Genomic DNA, 27,067 nt, shown 5'->3' with positions numbered 1-27,067 from the left:
TGAAGGAAATGAAACTGTTGCATTAAAAAAATAGCCGCAATATCAAAGTTAATTCGTCATAGAATCCAAGAAATTTGAAATCACTGGTGCTAAGTCATTTCCGCAGTTATTTTCAATAGGGTCCTCAATGTCATCTTATTTTCCATGTAGTGCACAGGGATTTTAAAATTTAAAAAATACATTATGATAGTCTCACTTTTAACTTTCTTCCAGGACTTTTTCAACCAATCACAAATGCTAGAAATTGACAGCTGTTTCATACTTTGTTGGTGTGACATCATGTATCGGTGCTGTTAACCTATCTTTCATATTCAAGTGGCAGTTTTTGTGCTATTGTAGATCTGGTGTGAATGTACCAACCATTTCTCCTCATGAATATCTCGCACCATGATGTTATCTGAGAAATAGGCAATTGGTATACCTATTTCTTATTTTCTTACTACAATTAACATAATTTTTATTGAAACAGTGATCCCAATCTTCTTGTGATTTATTATGCAGTCCTTAACATGTTCCTCAAGCTTTGGCGAATTGGGAGCACATGAACATAAAATTTTTTACTAATATCTCAGCATTTAATAAATCGATTTTGTGCATCCTCTATTCTTGTATCATCTTCTCAGTCAGAGATAGGCCGTAATGCCTTTCAGCTGCTTTGTTTTGAAGCATAATTCAAAATATGAGTTTAAATTCAATTCTGTGTGACAATCTTCTCTCCATTTACCAGACCTTTACGACACACTTATGACTTAAGGTTTGAGTTCCTGTATGATAGACTCCCGAGTTAATCGGGAGAGGTAAAATTTATTAAAAGATGGGTGATATCCCCATTAGCCCAATCAGTATGTTTTTATAGTATCACTACATATGAGATGAAACAAAATGTGCTGTGTTGTACAAATTTACAATTTATTTGGTAATTTTTTAGGAAGTTCTGTCAAGAAAATATAAAACTCTATTATTTATTACTGGCTAAAAACAGTATTATTATTGACATTTGTAATAAAGACAACCATTTTCTCTGCCTTAAGCGGGAAAGAATACTAATTTACTCCTGTACACCCTCTGCCCATAAGATGCTGGCCGATTTAAAGAGTAGATTGGAGTAAAAAAGTGAATTTTTTGGGCTGGGAAATATGGTAAGTTAATTGTTAACGAAAATTGCATTGTTGTCTTGCAATGTAGGCGTGTTGGCTTTTGAATAAGAATTTATTGTTGTTTTTTGTTGCAATTGCCACTTTTTATTGTTTATGGCAATAAAAGTGAATGTGGAACATAGAAAGACACATAAGAACTTACGTAAGGAGTCTTCTTACCTTCCCTCCTCCTGTCTGGCTTATACCCTTTGACCTATCTGGTATAGGTAACCCAACTAGGAGCAAATATCATTGCTTCTATCAGTGCAACTCTAGGGGTCATTGGAAAGTGCAAGCCTTTCCATTGCATCTAGGTTGTAGTCCATGGGGAGGGGATCTCTTGAATAAGAAACATAATCAAAAGTAATTGGAGTATATATTAATAGATGTTTTACTTTTCCTCAAACCTTTTTAAGGTACAATGCATTTCACCTACTTGCAGCATAGGAAGCTTTTTCATGCTCTAATTAAGTATGTGGCTGCACTTCTGTGTGGTGATGTTTTTGTTGCTCTGCCCTTTTTTTTTATATGTATCATTAAATTTAAGCTTATTTTTATATTGAGAGATTTTTGGCAAAGAATGACTCAAAAACAGCACAGATATTCTGCTATGATATTGCATTCTGGCTGTGAGTGGGTGATTGTGTGGGGATGGGGATGCTGCGGTGGCTGATGTACAGGCTTCCCACCGAGAGGGCTTCTCCCCACCCTTCCTTTCCCATCCATTCCTAATAGTGCAAATGACCTTAGTGTCTGTCGTCTCCCATAAAAAAAGTGAGTCATTGTGTTTTGCCAGTGGGCATCGAAATAGCACAAGAGAGAGGAGTTTCAGTTCACTGCTCACTTGAAAGATAGGAATTCAGAAAAGACAGGAAGAATAGCTAAAAAAAAGCTGTCCTTAAGGAACAGAATCCGTGATATGGAGTTTTAAAATGGCTAGAACTATTAGAAGAATGAAATAATGGGTGTTAAACCATATAAGATCATTTTTCAGCAGCCATTAACAAAAATTCAACGAGCAAGAGCAATTGCTACTAACTGAGTCATCGCTGAATTTTCTGCATCAATGTCATGGTTTTCTAGATTTCTGAAGAGAAATGATTTTTGTAGGAGGGCTAAAACTAAACATGAAATATGAAAAATACGAAAGATGACAACAGAATATGAAGACATGATATCATAAATTTATCATCAATGCAAGAAAGAGAGTACATTTTGAACTTTCACAAATAGAAAATATTGATGAGATCCCGCTGACATTCATTGTATCCTCAAATGAGCACAGCAGACCAAAGAGGCAAAAAGTGTTGCTGTTTAAACTTGTGGACATGAGAAAATGTATTAAACAGTGGTGTCGTATGCATTTATGTAGGCATTCTGAAAGAAACTGTCTTGCTATGGGATTAGTTTCAGAGTCACAGAACAAAAGCTGTTAAAAATAAAATCAACCAGCTTAAAACTCAGCTAATTCTAATTTCAGGTAGTTTCAACCTTAAGTTGTCTACATTAATAAACATCTTTAAGGGTTCATGAAGAAGAAATTGAACAGTTTGATACAGTCCATAGATTTTGAAGTGACAACATCAGAAAGAAGGAAGAGGCCTAGCATTTTGCAGATTTGTGAATAAGTCAAAACACCATGGAATGCTGTGAAACATAGGACAGTTGTATAGATGTTTAAGAAGTGTGGAATAAGTAACTCGCTTTTTGACATTGAGGATGATGTTCTCCAAAGAATCTGTTTCCAAAGTAGACATGCAAGTGATTCATCATTTAGCTCTGGAGATGAATTTATAGGTTTTGAAGATGAAGATTATAGATACTTAACTACAATTTCCTACATTTTTTGGTGATGTAAATACGAGGGTCATCCGGAAAGTAGTACCCGTTCGTGAAATAAAGACACAAAAGTAAATATTAACAAACATAAAAAATTTTATTTGAAAGAGGATACTTTAAACTACTTCTCAACATAATCTCCAAGCAAATTAAGGCATTTGTCATAACGTGTGACAAGTTTCTGTATTCCTGCTGCATAGTCCTTCGCCGCCAGCTCATTGAGATACGCGAGGGACCCATCTTGCACAAATTTTTGCATAATGCAGATGGTGTTTAACAATTTCATGAACAATTGTTCGAGAAACATTGGGAAAATGCTCACAGATGTCATCAATTGTGACGCGCCGATCGTTCCTCACGAATTTGTCAACTGAGCTCACCAGTTGGTCTGTAATGACAGACGGTCTCCCCGAACGCTCATCGTCGTGTGTGTTCCCCCTCCCCATGTTGAAGTTGCGACACCACCGCCGAACAGACGACTCGTCCATTACATTGTCTCCATACACCTCCTTTAATTGGCGATGAATATCACATGGGCGAACGTTTCTTGCATTGAGGAATTTAATCACTGCCCTCACTTCACAACTGGCGGCGTTCTCAATTTTTTTAAACATTGTAAACAATCACAGAAACAACACAGGCAATGCTAGCGTCACGCAACTTGGCTCAGAGAAGGCAGACAAGCCACTGAAGCTATCTGACCTCGTCCAGCGGCTACTCGCGTCGTCAGCACTTCATGCGGCACGAACGGGGACTACTTTCCGGATGACCCTCGTACATTAAAATGTGACCCCACAAGATTCATTGTATGCTCTGGGGTAAATTTTAAACGTATGCATCTTTAACTTTAGATGCCCATATGCTGGTTTTGCAGTCTTAATTCTTTTGTTTAATTTTAAAAGTCAAAATGTTTGAGATCACTTCGTAATATTTTCATCAATATCATATTATCAAATACCACAAAATTGAACATAAAGATTTGCATGATCTCGGATGTTAGCATAATTTAGTGTTTCATCTTCTTTGAAATAAGTGGATAATTGTTAAAGACTTGCTCTAAGGAATGCACTTGTATTGATGGTGGATTTTCTTCCTCTGCAGATATGGGTTAAATTTGTGGACTACGGCAATTGTGAGCTGACCAGTTTGAAGGATTTGGTGCTGCTGCCTCCTGGTCATCCCCTCTGCCGGCTACCTCACCAAGTGAGTTGAGAAAGAAAATAGAGAGCTGCTCCCGTCAAAGCTCTCCTGCTCCCTCTTGGGAATGGTTTTCTTGGCCTGGTGTAGTTTTTTTGTCCCTTTTTCTCATACTTCATTGTCTGTTTAATTTTTTATCCGAATTCAAACTGAAGTCATGGGAAATCAGTTTTGTTTAGTGAATAGTTCTGAATTTTTTTTCAGCTTAACTACTTATTTTCCAGAATTAATTTTTAATCACCACCATGCAGTGTCACCTGAGATAAAGCTTTTAGTATATACCTTGCGAGTTTTAGAAGTATTATTTATTCTTTCTCTTTTAAGCAATTCTCCAGTTAGAGCCATGCCTCTGAATGTTTCAATGCTCCTTTGTAAAATTTTGATTTTTAAGTGACTGTGCTAGGCATTCAAGATTTTTCCTTCTTAATTACAAGACTGAAATCCAATGGCATAAAAATTGCAACATTCAGATGTGCTAAAACATGTTTTCTAGAGCCTTACGTGCGGGTTTTATGGGGGATTTATGGGGAGTTTAGTCCCATTCCAACATATGTAACATGCCAAGAAATGTGAAAGACAGCATCCTCAGAACTTTCAGAAGTAATTTATATTTTGAATAAAATGTGGAGTATTTAAAAGTTGGGCCAGAGCTCCTGCCAAAATGTAAATCTATGCATGACTCCTTTGTGATGCAGGAAGTATGTGACGGCACTGTTTTTCTTATGAAAGACAACTGTTATTAGCATTGGAAAGTGCTACCTGAGTCAGTTAACATCAAAATATGGATTTTTGTGTTGTTTTCTAATGGAAATACTGTGCATTTCTTTGGGTATGGTAAAGCAGTTGTATGCGACTTTATAATGTTAATATTATTAACGATGGTATCCCAGCTTTTGATTATTCCTGCTAATTAGGCAAAAAGCAGTTTTTGATTTTGTAAGATGACCATTCGTCATTTTTCCGCGCCAAGAGGTACACAAAATAATTTTATACTAACTGGAAATGATGCAGTGGGGATCAGGAAATGCCTGTATGAGAGAAAAAAGGTAGCTGGAGCTATCATTTTTCCCTTTTTTTGTTGAGGTAATAGCTTAAATGAACCCTGAAATTGTTTGTAAAAAATGATAATTAATGCTTAAAATGAAGTAAAGCTATATGTTGCAATCAAAACACATTATACAGAATAAAACTTAATGAAAATTACAAACTCGCTATATTAATAAGCATAAGTTGTTGGCATAAATTTACCCTGGGTAAGGAGCTGAAAATATAACAGTACAGTGGAACCTCCTACAAGGAGCATAATTTGTTCTAGGTACTTTCTCATAAAGCAATACACATGTTCAGTGAAACAATTCATCCCATATAAATTAATGTAAAATATGATAATGCGTTCCATGCTGCAAATTTATGTATTAGGTTCATTTAAAGAAATACATTGTATAGGATCATGGGTCATGTAGATCTTTTCTTCTATTGCGGAATCAACTAACCTGGAATGAGAACTTGATTTTGTAAAAATATAAAATCAAAACATTTAGTGTATTATTTATGCACATCCCTTATTCTTTTCTTCCTGGAGAGCTACCTTTTCGAATGCCTAGAGACATTTTCTTTTGCCAATGCTTCAACATTTTGTAAAAATGCAACTCAGCATTATAATTATATGAATTTCTAGTTCATATAACCACTGCCTTACTGGAGCGATGCTTCATACACATGCTATAATACAACAGTTTCCAATGACCTCTACATCACATTTATCATGCTATTCTGGACTTTACACTCCATTGAAGTCTCATGGAGTTTCTGAATGATGAGCCAGCAGGGGTTTAATTTTAAATTGCCACTTGTATTGACACTAAATAGCAGCAAGGGAAGGTCTTTCAATGGCTTGTGGCCGGGCATTTTCCTCTGCTGTTGCATGCCTATATATAGGTTCACTTGGGCATCATCTTCCAGAATAGGCTCGTCTCATCACAATTAAAATCTGTTAGGGCAGGAAACCCTGAGAATCTACAAGCTTCTTGAAGTCCACAATGAAGTTCTTGATTGCATTTGAGTCAGAGCTTGCTCCTTCACAATACTGTGGATGACAGTTTTTGTCTTATACTTCTTGAACTACACATGGCCACCCTAAATACTTCTTTGATGGTTGTGGCATCTTCTCATTACTTTTTCCTTCTCACAAATGTTACTCTTGTTAATGGTGTCACATTGCAATACCTTTTCATTTATCCATAGAAGCAACCTTTCAACATTGTTGAGCATATGCAACCATTGCGGAAGAATTTTTGTCACTCCCTTAGAAGCACCTATCGCCTTAGTCTATGTACTTGGCTATGTACTATGTATTTGTCTATGTACTTGAGGATAGCACAAATGGCTGATGAAGACCAATTGTTGATGTGCATGCTAGATCAGCCACGCTCACACCTTTTTCTTGCTTTTCAATGATTTTACCTTTCATCTCCACCCTTATGTTTATTCTTTCATGGCTGTCTTCATGTGGCTATTTCATCGGAGATATTTTTAAAGCTATGCACAAAATATGATTTAACTTTACACACACAATCGCAATAATATGTCTGAGCTAAAGTTTGGAAAAATGTGTGATAACTAGCAACTCTCAGATGCTAGCAGAATGAGTGCTAAACGCAAACTGAAGTAGCGGATGTTAAACAATTCCGGGAATTCCCCTTTTGCCATAACTTGTTGTGCAAAAAGTTACTCATTAAGCGAGTCATTTTCAGACCTGATACTTTATCTCATTATGCAAATTAATCGCTATGCAAAGTGCATGGTAGGCAAGGTTCCACTGTATAACACCATGATATTCATTACGAGTTTTTTCATGAAAATGCCAAAACTACCGACTTATAAGCTCAAGCACTGATAATTACATATACTTCATACCTCATTAAGGTGGCATCAGCTGAGAAACATGCTTTCTGCATGGAATTCAAAGCATCAAGTTCAAAGGACTATTATAGCGGAAATCATTTATTCTCAAGGGTTAAACTGGGTGTATTCCCTTGTTTATTCTCAAGATTTCTGAGCGGACACAAGTTGAACTAGAGTGATTCCACCTATAATTGAACATCCTCAAGCTGAATAACCACAAGATGAATCAAGGACTTGAAATAGCAATTTTTTCTCAACAGGGACATTAGCAAAAATCAAAGCCGATGTTCAGCATGTACTCTTTCTGCTTTTACAGGCCATTGAATGCCGCCTGCACAGCATGCCCGATGACCTCCACTTCTCTAGTAAAGGTTTGAAGCGATGCCGTGAAATTGTTACTCCTGAAGAGCCAGTTCTGCTAAGGGTAATGTGTGACATCATTGGTTATTATGTATTAAGAGATGAATTATCCCAGCCTTTTTAATTAGTTTAGTGTGTAAAGTAGATATTTAAATGTTATCAATTGTGCTCTAGCCTTTTTACCTTAGGTAGGAGATGTAAATTGGTTTACGATCCTAATTCATGATCAAAACAATTGAAAAGAGATTTTTCTGGAAGTGTTAGCTTATGGAGAAACTGTCAGAATAATGATTTCTTGTGTGCCTTAGGTTTACATGAGGTTTACCGGAATTCCATTTTTGTCAAAGACCTAATGTTAGCAATTGCTTTAAGTGGCACAAATTGAATGACCATATTCCAATTTTTGATGGTTTAATTAGTAAAATAAATATGAAAATGTATAAAATCACTGCTTCCCATATTTACTTTGTCCATACCCCATGCATCTTCCATCCAATAGCCTATTTGCTAATGAGATACATGAGGAGAGATTCTATTTTAACTCAATCTTACCCCTGTGCTTCTTAACAATAATAATATTAATGCTTATTGATCTTTTAGCCAACAGTTGTGGGATTGATCTCGTCAGGAAATTGTAAGGAAATACAAGAGAGAAATGTTATGTACAATAATCAAATACATGACTCACTGGAACAGGGTATTTGGCATTTAAAAGGAGCACAGCACAGCTCAGCCCACACAACATAGAAAAACTAATCAGAAGTTATAACTGAGTAAAAAAGGAAGAGGCCAGTCCTGAAAAGTCCACACCATAGAACCCATTAATATTATAAAATGGATGGGACTGTTGCCACCTTTTGACACATTTTCTAAAGCTGATAATACTTATAATTCTAGCCTCATCAGATACTCTATTAAAAATTTTCAACCCCATAACATTGAATTTTTCTCTGATTTTTCAATTCTATGAATTGGTACATCAAGCCCTCTTTCTCGTATGGGCAGGGCTAACTGATTTTATATTTCAAAAGAGAGTGCCTCAAAAGTATGTAGAGAATAAATTGTCATAATTCCAGCTTGTCTGAAGAAGGGTTTACACTTATCATCTTTTTCACACTAAGGTAGCCCTGATTGGTTTTTTGTAATAAAAGTATGTTTTTGCACTTCCAGAATGTGCTTCAAAAATAATGCCATAGTTATTTTGACTTTGAAAGTATGCTTAATACACATACATTTTAAACACTGGTGATATAATATCTGGATCTCATTTTCTTAATTGAATGTAAAACTCTTCTTAGCGCTGAGCGTACATTTTGTACATGGCTATGCCAAGATATTTTTTTATCTAGGTGAAAGCCTAAAAGTTTTATTGATATACTACCTACCTCTTGCAATCCAAAAGAAAACTTATTAGTTTTTGAGTCAGTACCAAAAATTTCAATATCTGTAAACCATTCATTAGACATGTTTAGCATCTCTTCTGCTATTCTCTATGTTATTATACTGGGTGTAGCAAAGTAACTTCCTTTTTTTAAAGGGGTTGTTCTGTATAAAAAAGGAAGTTATGCTATTGTAAATAGTAAAGGAAGTAATTTAATCACCCTTTAATTCTTGTCCCTGAGGGCGCGGGTTCAAATCCCGGCGGTGTTGAATATTTTTCAGAGGTATCTCGATCCCTACTTGAGGTGCTTTGTGGAGGGCACTTTGAGGGAGTACGCCGTCCGTCGGATGGGACGTTAAACTGCGGACCCCTTGGCGCCTTTCGTAAAGAGTAGGCTAATGCCGACGCCGGGTTTCTCTCCACCCTTCATCCTTTCCTATCCATCCCCTATGGCGCAAATGACCTTAGCTGTCGGTCGCCTCCCCTCAAAACTACTACTACTTTAATTCTTGTATGTGTGTAAAAGTGTGGTGTCATCTGTATATGATACAAGTTTGCAGTAAATTGAGGGGTATTGTATTGTGTGTGTGTGCACATGCGTGGGCGCACAATAAACATTCTGTGGACAAGTATATACTAAGACATAAGTGGCAAAACAAATGGTCCCTATTTTCTATTTTATTATAGTGAAATGCGTGACACTTTTCCTTATGCTCTTTCACTAATGATGTTTGTTCTTTTAGGTAATCTCAAGACCTACTGACAACAATGGGAGAATCAAGTATGAAGTGGTTGAGATCTTCAAGAGAGTCCAGCCTGACAACCTCTTGGCATCAGTCAGCACAACTTTATCGGTGGAAGAAGGAGCATTTGAGTAAGAGGATATGAACTTGCCATTCTATTCTTTCCATTAATCCTGTCATTAATCAGCTGGAAGTTTTTGTATTTTGGTGTAGAAGTTGTCAGTTGTTTTGTGGGAGATTTTGATTGGAGGTTTTAACTTTTCTTATAAGAACTGGCCAATCAAGCGAGAATGTGGGAAATGTCACTATAGGTGTTTCAAGGTAACTGTGAAAAAAAAAGCCTTCAAAGTGGACAATGAAATGATTTTCCTGTCCTTCATAGTTATTAATGAGTGGTTATTTGTATCATATTACAATAATGATAATTGGTGGCCTTAGGGACCCCCAAACTATAATGTCTTTGCATATGATACCAACAAATTAAGATAATGGTGATAAAATAATTTAATACATTAGAGTGCCTATTAATATAAAATGTACCCCTTTTATGTCTCATAAATTAATCACTTTGTGTGCACATTTTGTCTGTTAGCATTTATCTCTTCCAAAAGAGTTGAGCTATGATGTGTGCTGTTTCACCATTCTGCTTTTCAGTTCACTGACCCCTTTTTGATGGCTAGCTAACAAATAGGTCAAGTTTTGTGATTGAGAAGGAAGTCATTAGGTTTTTTCAAAAAGTTTGAAATTATTCAGGTTTGCAAAAGGATGAACATATATTTATCTGAAATTCACCAATGCTGTGATTTTGAATTTTACACTATTATTGATATGCTTTCATACTAAGCTCTCTACTAATGCTTTACATGCTAAGCTCATACTAATTCTACATTGTGAGAGACTGGCTACTAATTACCTGGTCTGAAAAATCAACCAATTACTCATTCCTGCCATACTCTTCAATTCAATTGGTTTTAATTATTTGTTAGATCATTTTGAAAATGAAACCCATGGCAAACATTTCGGAGAATCAATGATGTTAAAAATTTATGAGCTACCGTAAACTCTTGATTATCCATATTAATGGATGTGAAATGAAGCATGGATACTTGTTAAACATGGATAGCCGAAATATGTGGAAAATATGGTAGTGCTATTAACCAATATACACGGAGTCTCTCCTTTTTCATTTCTTGTGATTAATTTGTGGTGTTGAGCAGAGTTAATGCAGTTTTTTTCATTTTTCAGCCATTTTTATAATGGTGAAATTGTAGTTTTACAAGTATGCAACTATCATTTGAAAAGCAAAACGCATTATGCTGATAAATGTAAACCAACCATGTAGCTAGGAAAAAGCAAATGACTGACCAAGTAAAAATTTGAAAAAAGGATTAATTATACAGATTCATATTTGTCTTATGATTCTGAATTAAAATAATGCAATGTAGATACTTAACCACTTGTATTGGTTGCATAGTACAATTATGTACTTTCTTGCCTTATAGAAGAATCTGGAATTACCAGGGCTAATGAATGTGTGGGAAACGGCAATGAAAAAGTATGGATAGTACAGAAATTTTAAAATTAAATATTAAATACAATGGACAACTTTTTTACTGTGAAATTAAAAAGTTTAAGAAAGCCCACATATTTCATAATTGTATTTTTTTAAAGTATACCAAAATTTGAAAGCATTTAATTATCCTTTGTAATTTGATTATGAGGTAGAGGCACTGGGAAGAGAATGGGATAGTTCATCCGCAAAACGGATAATCGAGCGTTTTCCGTAATCATCTTTTTAATGTTTGACAATTGTTTTAGTTTTGATCCTGATAAATCAGTTTTTTTTTATGGAACTGTTTTAACACTCATTCTGTGTTTCTTTATATTGTGATTCTATTATTATTTGCTACCTGCATTCTCTACTGCACATTGAATAATTTCATTAAAAATCAGACTGAGCCACGTGGTAGTTAAGCTTAGCCACATACTATTCTGCCATGTTTTCCTAAGTCTTCACGAAGTGGTGGAGGTGGGTAATGTATCTAGATATCTCAATGTGTATCTAATTGAAAGAAGAATAAATCTTTGTTGAGTTTGAATATTAGATTCAACTGTTCTGTGATGAGGGTAACTGTAGTAGCAGGGGATGATTAATTAGATCTTATTTGAATTTCATTGTTGGACTGATGCTTTTTTCTCTGCACAGGAAAATTGATGAAGAGGGCTGTGAGACACCAGTGCACAGATCACCTGTGAAGACCTCAAAGGTCCCCACTAAGCCACCCAACTTGCCCTCTGAGCCAGGTATGGTGTTGAGAATCTCAAAGAGCATTGGGGGAACTTTGGTTTTATAGATATTGTCTTTCTATAACTCTGCCACTTATGTCTGAAATAATCCAGGTTAAATTATATGATGGTTAATGCGTTGTAATTTATGCTGAAAATAATTGCCATGCTATATGATTGGATATCCAATTGATATATAGGTATGATCCAAGTCATGTAAAGCTAGCATAGAATAAATAAACCTCAACAGAAATATTTGGAGAGGCAAGAATACAGTTCTCTAATAGAGTGAATTGTATGAGGATCAAAATAAAAGCTATGAGTACCATTGATGTATGCATCATTACCTTAAAATTATGAAAGTATGCATAAACTCAAAGGGTCGGCAAATTAAAATATTTTACATTCATTGTAATCATATCTCAAGATTGTTTGGCATTCGTTATCATGGTCATTCAATCATTGCAGATGTAGGCACAAATAGAACTGTGATAGAGTATGTAAAAATGAATCTGAATCTATCTAGGTTGGAAATTGAAAGCTTTTTCTCCGTTGTTGCTTGATGAGTATGGTTTTGGGAGTTATTCCTTCGTAAGAGAAGGATAGCAGTTGTGGTGCTACATCAATTGGCTTAATATACCTTACCCTTTATATGTAATTGCTTCAAAAGCATATTTCACACAAACCAGGGTTTTGAAGCCATAAAACAAAAACATACTAATGCAATCCAATGATAATCCAATACTAAACAGGATCAACTTCATTTACAAAATTTTAATTGCTAAATTTCAAATTATTCTGAGTGACATTGAGCATGTTCTAAATGAACAAATTCATTTGCCAGAAACCTGTTATTCATGTAGACTACAATGGAAATGCTTCAAGCTGCACTATTGTAGACTATTGAATCAGAAGTCATTACCCTTTTTATTATTAATGGTTTAAAGGTCTATTGTCATAAGAAACCCACTAGCCATATTTATGAACTCACATTGTTCAATGTAGTGATTGACATAAGTTTGTAATTTATTTTATTGCAGAGGAAAGGTTTTGAGGTTTCTTGTAACTTCAAGTTAAAAATGAAAATGTCCCACTTGTAAGTTCTTTGAATATAGGCTTTTGCCGGTATTATTCAAATAATTATGTATTTAGGGAAACTTAGTGAGTTTATTACTTTTCCTAGTTTACATTAGACTTTCTAGCACCTCTTTGTTAGTTCTTAAAAGCCAACCATTTAATACTTATCATTCTCCCACGTGTCATTTACATTGCCTCCAATCTTTTTTTTTTCTGTTAGTCAGTTTGTCCATGTCACATTACATAACACAGAAAAATCATGGTCCATGAAATATATGTCAGTCAAGTGCTCAGGATTCCCTACTCCCAGGGACCTCATGCTAATCAGAAGCTGGCTGTCCATTGACTTTTCTTTAGTTAGAATGCCTTCTTCGCCTGATTTATTCTATGTATTATTTCCTTCCTTCATTTTGGCCATTATTGTCTGCTTCCAGAGAACAAAATACCTATGATTTCAGTTTTCATCATTTCTGTTGCCTGCTACAGATCACAATCTTTATTTGTCTTGGCTTACGTTATGCCCTCGCATTCTACACGTCAGTAGCTATCCTCTTTCAGCATTCTCTCTCTCTACCACAGCATCTATGGTGTTAGCAAAAAACAACGTACTTATACTTTCCCTGTGGTCAAAGTGCTGACAAATTTTTTTTGAATTCCATTATTGCTTTCTCAATGTAGAAATTGAAGGTTAGAGTAAATGCGCACTGAAGTGTTATTTCCCTAATGGTCATCAAACATGTTAGGTACATTAATTAATTGCATAGTCGCGAAGCAAGGATGGTAAAAGAGGTAGAATTATAAACTGAGGATGCTGAGTCAATTATGGCTTCATGATAAAAATTTGAGTGCCAAAATTCTTGAAGGGGCCAACATGAAGCCCAGAGGGTCGGGAGCCTTTGGCTTTGTGTGGAGTGTCGGGAAAAGTTGGTGGGTATTGCATTGTTGTTCAGCCACATTGGGCCTTTTTGAATGATGGAAGGCATGACTTCATTTGGACTTTACAGGAAAGCCACGGGCACTGCCAGCACCGAGGGTGCCCAAGGTGGGCGATTTGTTTGATGTCCACGTGACCATTGCCGCCAATCCAGGGAATTTCACAGTGAGTGTAATGGAATGTTATAGGCAGAGCCCGAAAGGTAGCCATGGCATTTTGGATTTTTGGTGACTTTCAATTGTATAACAAGTTGCACTGATTTTTCATATAGAAATGGCTTTTAATTGCTAGATGAACAAGGAGAGTAGGGAAAATGTTATGGTAATAACTTTTAAACTGGTAAAATGCAAATCCAAAGAAACTGTGGAAGATGCCGCAACAGTAACTTGTTGCATTGTTGTGAGATTTATGTTGCAATTAATGTATTTAAAAGGGCATCTTGTGATGTCACCGAAATTTATTTTGATTATTATTTGTTTAAATGAATGGCCATTATCATTAGTTACAAAGTGCTGACTTAACTGATTTGAAATGAAGGCAATTTTTTTTAATTTTCGCAGCTTCTATAGGGTAAAAAGTGAGAGTTTTCTCTCTTGTGTGTGTCGGTGAAAAATATGTGTGGGAAGTATTGACATTCCATTCATTGTTTGTGCAGGTGCAGCCATGGAAGGATGCCAGCAGGTTCAATGAGCTGATGAGTGCCATACAGGCATTATATTCAAATTCCTCAACAGACCATTCCATTTCACCGGAAGAGATGGCAATCTACCGAAAGCCACTGAAGAGGAATCAGGTGAAGGAGGGCAGTGTGTATGCTGCCCTGCATGATGACCAGCTGTGGTACAGGTGGGTTTGGTACTCACATGTGTGGGAGGGGGGAATGCAGTGTTGGCTGTCCATTGTTGTTCGAAACCACATTTTTAACCTCTATGTGAACTGTGGTTGGGACAAAAATGTTTTCTTTTCTGTAGACAAGCATCACTTCGGGAAGGGATGTGGCAAAAAAAGGGCATGTTGGGAGTGGAACAAGACCGCTTTTTCTTAGTGCTTAATCTGGCTACATTTAGAGCAGTGGATTTCAGCGTGATCACAAAAATTTAACAGTTGACTATGTAAGGTCCACCACTTAATCCCACTTTATTGATGTCATGAAGAAGAGGCGCATCTCATCCATTATGGTGTGTGATGTTTCATAATGAAATTTCATGACAAAATAAGGGTCTTTCAATAAGCTTGGTGAACTTCTTTTTGTTTAATGAAAGATTAGTTTTTTCCAAATACTTTGATTTGAAACCTGGATTCTTGTTTTCTCTCTTACAATTTTTATCAGAATGTGTAGAATAAATGGACTGATATTTTACAGGGGGTTCAATAGATGGTGAAACCTTAGATAGAAACCACAGTGAAAAGTCTTAAGATTTTCTCTGTAAATACAATGGATAAAGAATTATATGTTCCTCATTATTTAGAGTATATGAAAGTATTTGATAAAATTGTTAGACAGTCAAATATTGGCGTTATAATATACTAAAATGGAGTAAGAAAAACTTCATTATTTCAAGCTGTTTAAATACTATAGCTACAGTGGAGCCTCGTACAGTGAGCATAACTTGTTCTTTAATCTTTCTCTTAAAGCAAAACAGTCGTTCAGTGAAAAAACACTTCACATATAAATTAATGTATCATACAATAATGCCTTCCATGCTTACAAAATAAATTATGTACAAATTTACTTCTTCCATTTAACCCATCGTCGTATACATATTATATTGGGCATAAAATTTATAATTACATGCATATATACGCATAAATACATATTGACCGACACATTCATGATGCACAGATTTGCACATAAAAAAGGAAAGGAAAAAAAATATATACATTCATATATACATATATAAATTAAGGATACACCTACACATACTCAAAGTAAATGACAGTGAATAAAGAGAATAATAAAAAAAAGAAAGCCTAAGCAAAGAATGAGGTTTATGGGGAAAGCTAGGGAGAGCATGGCATTGCTCACCTAGTAAAAACCTACGCAGGAAATCATCCATGAAGAGAAGGGGGGGGTGAAAAACCTGCAAAAACCCTATTAATTAGAGGAAAGATACATGTACATTGTAGCGATCATTTTCACATAGTATATATATTATTATGTTACTGGAATTGAAATGAGGAAATTTATTATTTTGACAACCAATGAGGAGTGATGAGAAACATAACATTAACTAAAAATAATCATGCAAAACTCTACTGCTTGAGATGACGAAATAAAAAGTAAAAACAGTGATCTGTATGGCAGCTGATTAAAATGAGAGAGGTCGTATACTGGTTAAGTTAAGACCTGAGGAAAATGAACTTGTGAAGTGCCCTCTTAAATGTTGTTGTTAATGGAGAGTTTTTTATGTCATCTGGGAGAGAGTTCCACAGACGGCATGCTGTAACATGAAAATATTTGTGATAGATTTCCGTGCGATGGTATGGGATAAGAAATTTATTGTTACCCCTAGTATTCCTGTTGTGGGTTGAGCTGATACGGAGGAAATTTTTGTATAAATATTTAGGCGTGTGGTTTGAAAATATCCTGTGGAAAATTGAAAGAATATGTATGCCTGTGGCCTTCTAGCTTTAACCAGGATATTCTATTAAATGAGTCAGAGATATGATCGTATTTTCTAAGATCAAATATGAACCACTCACTGGAATTATGGGTCCTCTGGAGTTTGGTTTTCAGTTCGCCTGATAGGTCTTCGTGTACTACATCACAGTAGTCAAAATGGGGTATGAAGAGAGAGGATACAAGAAGCATCTTTCAGGTGGGGGGAGCTATGTGCTTTAACCTTTTCAGTGAATGCAGGGATGAGTTAATTTTTCTGCAGATAGCAATTGCATGATAAGTCCAAGATAACGTTTCATTAATAGTTAAATTAACTAAACGCCTAAATTATTTACTGTCCTTAGGTATGGTATGATAGATCCTTGCAATGTTAGTTGGAGAAGTTTATCAATACTTATTCCAATTAGAATGGACTGACTTTTGATTGGGTTTATTTTCAGTAAATGTTTTATATCCCATGGTGACAAAGCAGCAAGATCTGAATTAATTTCATTACTAATTCTAGTAGGTTGTGAAGGTGAGAATGGTTATATATTTGTAAATCATCAGCGTAAAGGTGATGATTGCAATTAGAAATACCTTTACTGATACCATTTATTATATACAGGGAAAAAAGCAAGGATCCAAGAATGGATCCTAGTCGAACACCCTTGTGTATTTGAAGCCAGTTAGAGGATGAATTAGGTATGATGACTCTTTGAAATCAGTTACTTAGATATGAGCAAATCCATTGTAAAGACAAGTAAGAAAAATTCAGGATTTGAAGTTTTGCTAAGAGAATATCTTTGTCAATAGAGTTGAAGGCTTTGGTAAAGTCTAGGAGAGTTATTATTCTCTTACTCTTTGCGATCCATGAATATTTAGATGTCATTTGATACAGCAGTAGCACCAATTTACAGTGAAAAATATAACAAACATGAAAGAGGACAAAATACAATAACAGTATAACAATAAACAATGAGAACCAAACATGGACCGGGCAAAAATTTAACTTGTTGAAAGGTGGGATAAGGTGGTGAAATTTTTGCATGATCAATTAAAAGGATCGACAGTGTGAGGGAGTGAATTTAGAAGGGAGGAGAGGCGAAATAAAGGTGAGTGATATTGGTGAGAGATATTCTATGAATAGGCAGATGGAGTAGGGAGTGGGTGCGGGTGGATCGAGTTGGTATCCTGAAGTTGAAGAGAGAAAACAGTTCAGGGCAAGCAATATTCGAGTTTAGGATGTTGTGGAGGAGTTTTAAATCAGCTTTAAGTCTGGTTTTAAGGACTAGAAATGGTTAAAGAAGACGAGAGCATTTGAGGACATATTGCAGAAATGTGGGACTCTGTGTTTGACTATTTTGGCAAAGAAGTGAGAGATGCAATCGAGGGATTTAAGATTAGTTGGGGATGAGGTGGACCAAATGGGGGACCAATATGATATGATGGGAAGGACAATTGTTGAGAAGTACGAATGGAGTGCAATTGGATCTTTAATTTCTGTGAAGCGGTAAAGAAGGCCTAGTAGGGACATTGCTTTATTTTTTACAGTCTGTATGTGGTCGGAGTAGTTTAGTTTATGGTCAGTTAAAACGCCAAGGTCTTTCATGGTTGTTACTTTATTTAAGGGAGTTGAGTTAATTGAGTAGTTGAACATCAGGGGGTTTTTTCAGAGCAAGAGTCATGATGTTGCATTTTCCAGGGTTTAAGTTAAGCTTCCAGCTATCACACCATAGGGAAATTTGATGTTAGGCAAGTTGAAGGTGAATACAGTCAGAAGTGTTTTTAATTTGCTTGTAAATCTTGAAATTATCAGTGTAGAGAAGGGTATGGACCTAGGAGGAAAGGAGTCGGGAAGGAAGATCACTAACGAATAAATTGAAAAGATATGGCCCAAGGACACTGCCCTGGGGAACCCCAGAGTGGGTGTGGATTTTTTTGGAATGGGATGGATGAGGGCATATCTCCAGAGCGAGAGCTATGTTCCAGTTAGGATGGACAAACTAAAGATATGTATATATACATTGTGTAGGATCATTGATATGTTCATCTTTTTTTAACTGTGGAATTAAGTAATTGGGAATGCAAACTTGATTTGTAAAAGCAAAAAAGGATTGAAATAAATAGTTTATCATTTATGATACTTACCTAATTCCTTTTTACTGGAAACTTTCCAGAGGCATTTATACCACGTATAATTTAAAGTTATGAGGAGTGAAAATGGCTTTGATCAAGACATGTTGTAGCATGAAAACACAATAATTGGTAATCAACTGACAACTGGGATCATTTGCTCTGCCCCGATGCAACAGATACAGCATTGATGGGCTCCTGAATAATAAAAAAGTTTTGAAACTTGCTGTATTGCATCAAAAATGCTCGGAATTGAAAATAATTTTATTTTCTTCACATAATCTTGAAGTAAGACAACTAACTGAATCCACTTGTCAAGCAGTAAGGTAGCTCAGAAACTCATGTGTTAAGTTTTCCCTGATTACTCAATAGCATAAACGTTATTGATTTTTAATTTATTTTTGTTATTTTCATTCGTCATGTTTAAATAATTGAGGAGAGCTATAGTTTAAGGGATAAATAATAATCCTGCTTTTTCAGTTAGTGTGTTTCCTATTTTTATGTTTAATCTAGTAATTAATCCTATAAAAGCGAATATTCTCCTTTTCTCTCAATATGCATCATCCAGCAATTAACACTTTTCTGAGGCCCATAGGAAAGGGTAAACAAGAGGTATTACTGTAATTATGAGATGGAAGTGAAGAATACCAATGAGTGCAAACAGGTTATTTTGCTCTCATGGCCATTTTTAAAATAATGCATTTTATTTATTTCCTGGCAACTGCGTCACCCACTACTGTTAGCTCTTTCCTCACTGTTGTGGCAAGCAGATGGGTGCTTAATGAATGCTGAATTGTTTCCAAATACCTCTCTCCAGCCAAGAACCACCATCCCATCCATAATTTATGAACAAGGGCAATAGGTAGACTGGTGAGATAAATTGATGATCTATTACAGTGGAATCTCAATGTACTGGGACCTCACTATTTCCGAAAGATTCTTCACAATATCCGAAAGATTCCTCATAATGTCTTCTTTTATTGACTATATTATACTTATAGACTTCTTTATTGACTTCATGTCTTACTGATGGTGATTTTATCATTGCTACTTCTTAATTTCTAAATGTAAAGGAAATTTAATACCAATAAGTATGCACTTAATTCATAAGTGTGCCCTGAATTCATGCATAATATGTCAATAATTGAAGGTAAATGAAGTTCGAGTTGGAAATATGGTGTGCTAATTAATGGTGATGATACTTGAATTAAAGAAATTTTGAACTTCAGTCATAAAATCATTTAAATGATTCACGAATTGAATCATGAAGTTTGAAAGGTCCAATCAATTGAGGAAACATGCTGAATCAGAAGGAAACCATAATTATCTTTTGCTTTTCTGGTATGAATATGAAATACCAAAAATCTTTTATTGCATATTCTTGATTATTTTGTGTATCATCAACAGTATGTTAATATTTTAAATGGGTTACCCCCATGTCTGAATAAATAAATATTCTGTACCACTGCCCTGTCTTGCAGGATAACTATATCCAAGTTACTTGATGGTCCCTCTCCGGAGGAAGTAATGGTATCAGCATATTTTGTTGATTATGGAGATGTTGCTGTTATGACGTTGGATAAGCTCAGGGAGTTAGCACCTGAATTCTACAGTGTTCCGTACCAAGCGATTAAAGCAAAGCTGGCAGGTTGGTGGTGATTGTTATTATTACTATGTCATCCTTAATATAAGATGACCCTGGATTCAAAGCGTACCTATGTAAACTATCTAACATTTTTTGTATAATATTAATTTTCAAGATTTTAATCTGTAATTTTCCTCGTAAACATCAGGAGCATAGGATACAGTATGCGTTGCATTTTGATGAGGTTTAATTGGAAACAGATGGTGACAGTATGCTCTAACAACATCTGGATACCTTTTATAGAATAGATTTGTTTCCATCCCTTGATATTAAGCACCAAAACCTGTGGGAATTGGCATTTGTAGCCAGATGATCCATTATCGTTAATCTTGGGCAAAGCTTCAACCAGCCTCTGAGACCATTGCCCTGAGGGAAGTTCACTCTTTTCTAGGAGCGATTTAAAGTTAGAGGGCCTCATATCTGCGGAGTGCTATGAATGTTTCATGGTTTCCCATTGCCTACTTGTTTTCAATCAGGTTACATCATTCCACCTTTGGAAAGAAGTCTTGTGGTAGTTTTGCATGATTAAAATAATTAGTGTCATTGCTTATATTTTTCTCTCTCTTCCTATATCACTTTTTCCACTTCTGCATGGTGTACGACTCTCTTTCAGCAATTCAGAGATCCAGTACTTGGGTAATAAAATCGGATTACATTTAATTTACCACTGAAATAGCAACCAAATTGATGTGAGAAGTAATTCAAATTTGTAGATTAAAATGCTTAAAGCAAAAAGATGATGTTGTGGAAAATGGAAATAATTTGTTATTATTAAATTTGTTTCAAGAATAATTTCATGATGAGAAAATTTCTATAATACTGCCACATTAAGTTTGTGGGCTACATTCTTTAGTCTTGATTTCAGTAATTTCATGTGTTTTGCTAAAATTATTGATTGGCTGATAAAGGGGGCCTAGGGTGAACCCTAAGTGAGATTTCTGGGTAAGACAAGTTAAAACCAGGAAATCCTAGAGCTGTCAAGGAAATTTCCATTACCAGAAAAAATTATGGGAATTTTAGGCTTCTAATATATATACATACTTAGTGTAGGCTCGCTTAGTAGACCTTCATGAATCAATTGTAAGGTTTTTCATTTAGAGCTATTAGAAATGATGAGCCATTTTAAAAGAACAATGCGATTCACAAGAGTAATTGTTATTCCTTAACACACCATAGTGATTGAGTGGTTGTAAGTTTGTATTGTTTGTGTGTGATTGAGATACACGTGGGTCAATGTTTCCCAAACACAACCAAGTGACATAGTGTGTGTTTCCTATCTTCCCCGTGCTTGTAACTTTGTTTTTACCTCCCCCATTAAACAAAACTATTGCCAATCAAGTTTACCGTCTTGGTGATTTAATTTTCCATTGCTTCACAACTGCAGGTATGTTCATTTTAAATTTACAGCAAATGAAAAGTTGGCTTTGTTAGAAATAGATAATTTAAACAAAATCACTTAAGTACACCTGACCTCCTTTTCACTTATTGCAATCCCAGATTTAAAATTCTCCCACTTTTAACCAAAGTTTAAGGTGAAAAAACACCATCTAATAAATCAACCTCATTCTTCTGGGTTTCTGTAGGCTTTTAATAATTAAATGCAAAATTCTTTGTCCCTGGTTCATAATCTTTAAATTCATTGTCCTGTACAAAATTTTATAGTAGTAGTAGTTTTTAGGGGGGGGGCAACCAACAGCTGAAGTCATTTGCACCATTAGATATGCACAGGAAAAGATGAAGGGTGGAGGGAAACCCGGCAATGGCTTTATCGTACTTTTAATTAAAGGCACCAAGGGGTCTACAGCTTAACGTCCCATCCGACGGACGGCGTACTCACTCAAAGTGCCCTCCACAAAGCACCTCAAGTAGGGATTGAGATACCTCTGAAAAATATTCAACACCACCGGGATTTAAACCCGGGCCCTCAGGGTGGGAAGCTAGTACGTTATCCACTGCACCATTGTGATCCCCATAATATTTCTTGCAAATGGGAAATTGTTGATAGTAGGTATTTCAAATGTGGGTTCAAAATATTGAAAAGAATGGATAAAAGAATAAGTACTGCAGTATATTTAATGTATCATAACAAAAATCAGATCCTCTAATTGTCTTTTTAGGAATTCAATGAATTATTTGTAAATTTGAAAACATACTCATAGGCAGCACAAGCAAGAGAATATTTGTAAAGTGGCAAAGGAAAATATAATGCAAGAAAAATAAGTTTTTGAGGTTGGTTTATCAGAAATCTACATTTTAGAGGCGAAATGGAAGATATGAATGCTTCCCAGATGTCTACATCTATAGCTGGTACTATGGCATGATTTGTAACTACATGGAAAAGGAAGTTCATGCCAAGTCGTTTATGATTGTGTTAGATGATTTAACTTATGAAAAATGCGGTCTGTGCAATAATTATTTACATTTGTTTGGAGAAACCTTGAAAATGTTCATTGTGAATACATTTGTAACTTTTTATCTAGCTGGTAGCAGGTTATAGATTCTACATGTGAAATTTAAAGCCTCAGGCTTTAAATTTCATGTGTAGAATGGTTGTGGGGTTTGGTGTTAATATGGAGTGAAATCATTTTTCCACCATTCCATGAAATCCTGGATAAACATCAACTTGTGTCGAAGTATCAGAGTAGCTGTAAACTTAATAGCTTGGAATGCTTCAAATAGAGGAAAATTAATGAAATAATAGACAAAGTAAAATTTTGAACATGTTTCATAATGGAAATAGTGATTGCATCTGGACGGGCATTAAATGGCCAAGAGACTATGGATGAAGAAACAGATATTGAATACACTTTATTTTACAGTTTGTTGTTTATATCTCTTCAATAATGTTGGCTAGGATTTATGGGTATTTCCACATTTTTCATTTAATATATTAATGAAGAAAGTACCATATTTTCCCATTGATAACACGCACCCAGAACTTGTAGTTATCATGAATTTGTATAGATGCAATACGCCCAGGGCTTCATAGTTTTCTGTAACATGTTTAGATGCTGCGCATCTGCATATACATATACAGGCATATGCGCAAGAAAATTATATATAATGTGTGTAAAAATACGTCTATAGTGGATGTGTGTGTGTAGAAGTACGTCTATGTTTTGATTTTTTCAATTTTCGTTACATAACACACATTGCCAATTTTTTGATCATCTGAATATTTTTGTATAGATAACATGCGCGTTATCGATGGGAAAATATGGTACTTCAATGAAAAACTTATTGAGCAAACATTTTTGCCTGTTTTTCCATGGGATTAAATGGGGAGCTCAAAAATCGACTGACCATAGAGGAGGAAGGGCGCAGTACTAACTGGATTCTACTGTGGTTGTTTAGAGTAATTTTGAAAAATATTGGAGAGGGCGTTTGCTTAGGTAGCATTTTTGTTAATCTGTAATTGAGGTTTTAATGGTGCTGCTTTAAAGCTAGAACAACACTGAAAACAGTAATTCCTGCTTCATCTTAATCTCTAAATATCTCCCATTGGCTATATTCAAATAAAATAAATTTGCCAGTTTTGGGGTGGAAATTGCCGAGCATGAAACTTGTCTGAATGCCATCCTGAAATATATGAAATAACTAAAATGTGTGAGTGTTTGTCGGTAGGTGTCTGTCCAGTGCATGCTGATTGGTCAGTGGAGGACTGCCTGCGCTTCCAAGAGATGGTGTGCAACAAGCAGTTTGTGTCAACCATAGTGGAGACTGGCCCAGACTTGATTGATCCATCAGACACTGTTATTGGCATCCATCTGACTGACACCAGTGACCCAAATGTGGATGCGTCCATTGGTCAGATATTTGTGGAGGAAGGCCGGGCCCTCCCTTACTAGCCACCTGTGCATCCTTGGAGGCCCAGCAGGGAGGGCACCAGCGGGTTGTGCTGGTGCAGGTTTGAATGGAAGGGTTCAAGCAGGGAGTCATGGGAGTGGTGGATGGTCATGCTACTTAATGAGAATTGACACCAGTGTCATTCCCATTGTATCATATCCTTGCCAGAATGCTTTCATTGATGTCCAATTTATTAATTTCCAGTGTGTTAAATATAATTGGCTGTGAATTCTGGCTATTTATGCAGTTGTACATTATTAAATGTTAACACTCAGCCTATTGGTCCTCCCCTTACCAAAAGGCAGTGATTTCTGCCTCTATGTGGAAATGAAATTGCCAATGCAATAAATGTAACATAGGCTTTAAGAAGAATAGCTGCCTGAAAGGTTGACATTCATATCAAAGGTAAAGAGGGAGGGTGTGCATAACTATCAAAGTTGAAGATCTAACTTGCATTTTAGAAAGTGATGGGAGGGTGTTCACATTTATTAAGATAATATATGGCTTAAGGTGTATTTTTTACAGTGCCATTCTAATAGTTTGATAATATTGATGCAATTGACCATTGTTTAACCCACCTATTTATATACGGATAATATTTAAAGATATGAAAGAAAAAGTTTAGCCTCTCATTCCTGTGTGCTGTTTGACCTACTGAAGTTATCTTTTGATGGCAGGTCATATTCATTGTGATTCTTTCCCTCTCAGAGAAATTGCTAGTGCTAAAGATAGTTACTGGAAATTATCAATGAGAACCCATCTCATATCTTTTGCTCATGTATGTGGATATTGTGTTTGGAGGAAAGTGACTGTTGATTCTTAATAGAAAGGTGCTGAATTAGGTCAAGGTGCTGTGCACCTTGTGGTGGACTTGTGCATGCTTCTGTGCGTATGAGTTTAATTTTTTCAATTTCTACTTCAAAAGACATATTTTGAGGCCTTGGTACACTATTGTCTCGCTTCCACACCAAGGAAATGCTTCCTCAAAATTCTTTGGCAGTGACTACCAAATAATTTCCAGGAGTGCATGGAAACGTTTCCTTGTTCTTTGAGAGCATGCTCACATGAAATTTCCTATGTGCATGTGTGGCCAATATCCTGCACACAAAGGAAGGGCAAGTTTTTGAACAAATAAATGATGTAGTGCTAACAGCATTTTATGCTAAATAATAATGCTCATGGTATTTTAAACGACAGCAAGGGTAGGAGTCTATGTTCAGGTTATTCGGTTACATTTGATGTCTTCTCCTTTACTTATACACTCACAGTATAAGTCAGCAGGTTTTATTAATTTTTAATAAATGAATATATTTTTCTGCATAACTTTAACTTAGACTCCCTATGTTATTGGTATAGTCACCAGTATATTGTGTTCATTTTATAACTAGAACCCAACATTCCTTTTTATGAAGTTAATTATTAAGTAGACTGGTCAGCATCATTTTCCAACTTTCTTTTTCATCTGTGTATTATTAATCAGGTGCTTGACCCTTTCAGAATATCAGTTTGCTTTGTGATGGTTTGTAAGATTTTCTGGAAGAGGGGTCATTGACCCCTCTTGCTCCAGGTATCCCTTCTCTTTCCTAGCCCTTAGCAATTTGCTGCAATAATAAGTGTGAGGTTGATATTGAGGTTTTTGCTGCTCTTGTTTCCATCTACTCAGGACCATTCACTCTCCCACACATAAGTTATTTTAATCAGTCATCTAAAACATTATATGGAACATCTTTTGTTGATAAATGTATAAAATTATCTAATTATTGTTTTCTCTGGCAATGTATTAATGCTTTATTTAAAAAATAAATATTTTATTTGAAATCTTTTATATTCCATGAGTTTTATTGTCTTTAATTAGAGATACATTTGATGCTTACTATTAACTTTCACATGTTGAGTGGCAGGCAAAGGTTGACCTTAAGACCTGGCAGGGTGAGAATACCCAAATTGAGAAGTGTTTTAATGGATTTTGGTTGGGAGCAGGGGCTTAATTAGTGTTGCTTACACTGCAGGATACCCAAGAGGTAACTCTTAGATGTGAAGTTCATAATGTTCTTTTATTATATCTTTACTTGATAGCACTCAACAGCTAGCAACCCAAAATTCGTAGATAAATGTCTAAATGAAAAGGGATGTTTTATGGCACAATAGCATCCCTTGGAGCCATCGTTGAGAGCCTGTACATAAAGTATTGTTCTCTCTATGCTAAGGATATCTTAAATAAATCTTTTTAAAAGGCAATATCCAGCTCAGCCTTATTTGCAAAAAATGAGTTCTGAACACCCTGTTAGGTCGGGAACTGTAGTTTTAATTTTTAATGAATGGATTCATGCAAATAAAAACTAATGGAAACAGCTGTGAAGAATTTCATGGTGTTAGACAAAATTGCAGTTGAATGCAAAATTTTCTAATTCCAATTTGAATAAGGCCAGTTTACATCGCCTTAGAAAGCCCTGTCTAGACCCTAGTCAGTGAAATTCTGTTCGTTTCTTTAAGTAGCTTAGAAGCTGTGTCTTCTCCCACCCATAAATTCATTGATGCCGAAAATATATGACTATAGAGCATGGAAAACAAACAATTTTTTTCTTTCATCGCAGTATCTCTCTGGAAGGGTGAAACTTTTATTGGTCCACCATTTGTGCATGCCAAAGTACCTAATTTTAGACATAATTTTGAGAAATTTAACCAAGGGTTATGAAATCACTAAACTGATTTTTAATTCTCTGAAATTGCCCCCTTATGCTGTAAAACAACTCGGCAATTATGCACAATACATGTATTAGGAAAGTCAATGGATGATTCATTTACACTACCACTACCAATGGATTTGTGGTTGTTCCTGAAACTGCTCTGCCACCCATTTCTTTAGGAGAGGGTTTAAACTAAATGCTCATTGAGTACCTAATGCTCACCTTTATGTTCTCGTGTGTTTATATATATATGTGTGGGTGGCGGTAGTCCAGGGGGCAGAGCATTGGACTGCTGAC

At 35.7% G+C, this 27,067-nt stretch overlaps 1 protein-coding gene across 2 annotated transcripts in view; it reads left to right on the top strand.

Moving 5' to 3' along the window:
- Positions 1–25,900, top strand: part of LOC139687518 (tudor domain-containing protein 7B-like) — a 56,130-nt gene extending 30,230 nt beyond the window's left edge. For both annotated transcript variants that reach the window (XM_071584710.1, XM_071584711.1), the window contains exons 15-22: positions 4,077–4,178; positions 7,393–7,500; positions 9,561–9,691; positions 11,767–11,864; positions 13,928–14,022; positions 14,513–14,703; positions 20,074–20,240; positions 23,862–25,900. In XM_071584710.1, coding sequence (XP_071440811.1) covers positions 4,077–4,178; positions 7,393–7,500; positions 9,561–9,691; positions 11,767–11,864; positions 13,928–14,022; positions 14,513–14,703; positions 20,074–20,240; positions 23,862–24,085 — 1,116 coding nt within the window. In that variant the 3' untranslated portion in view covers positions 24,086–25,900. The remainder of the gene's footprint in view (positions 1–4,076; positions 4,179–7,392; positions 7,501–9,560; positions 9,692–11,766; positions 11,865–13,927; positions 14,023–14,512; positions 14,704–20,073; positions 20,241–23,861) is intronic.
- Positions 25,901–27,067: the final 1,167 nt, after the last annotated feature.

The sequence above is a fragment of the Hetaerina americana genome, unplaced genomic scaffold, assembly GCF_022747635.1.
Source record: "Hetaerina americana unplaced genomic scaffold, ioHetAmer1.1.p SCAF_2, whole genome shotgun sequence".
NCBI lineage: Eukaryota > Metazoa > Arthropoda > Insecta > Odonata > Calopterygidae > Hetaerina > Hetaerina americana.
This window is presented reverse-complemented; position numbering and strand designations above follow the sequence as displayed.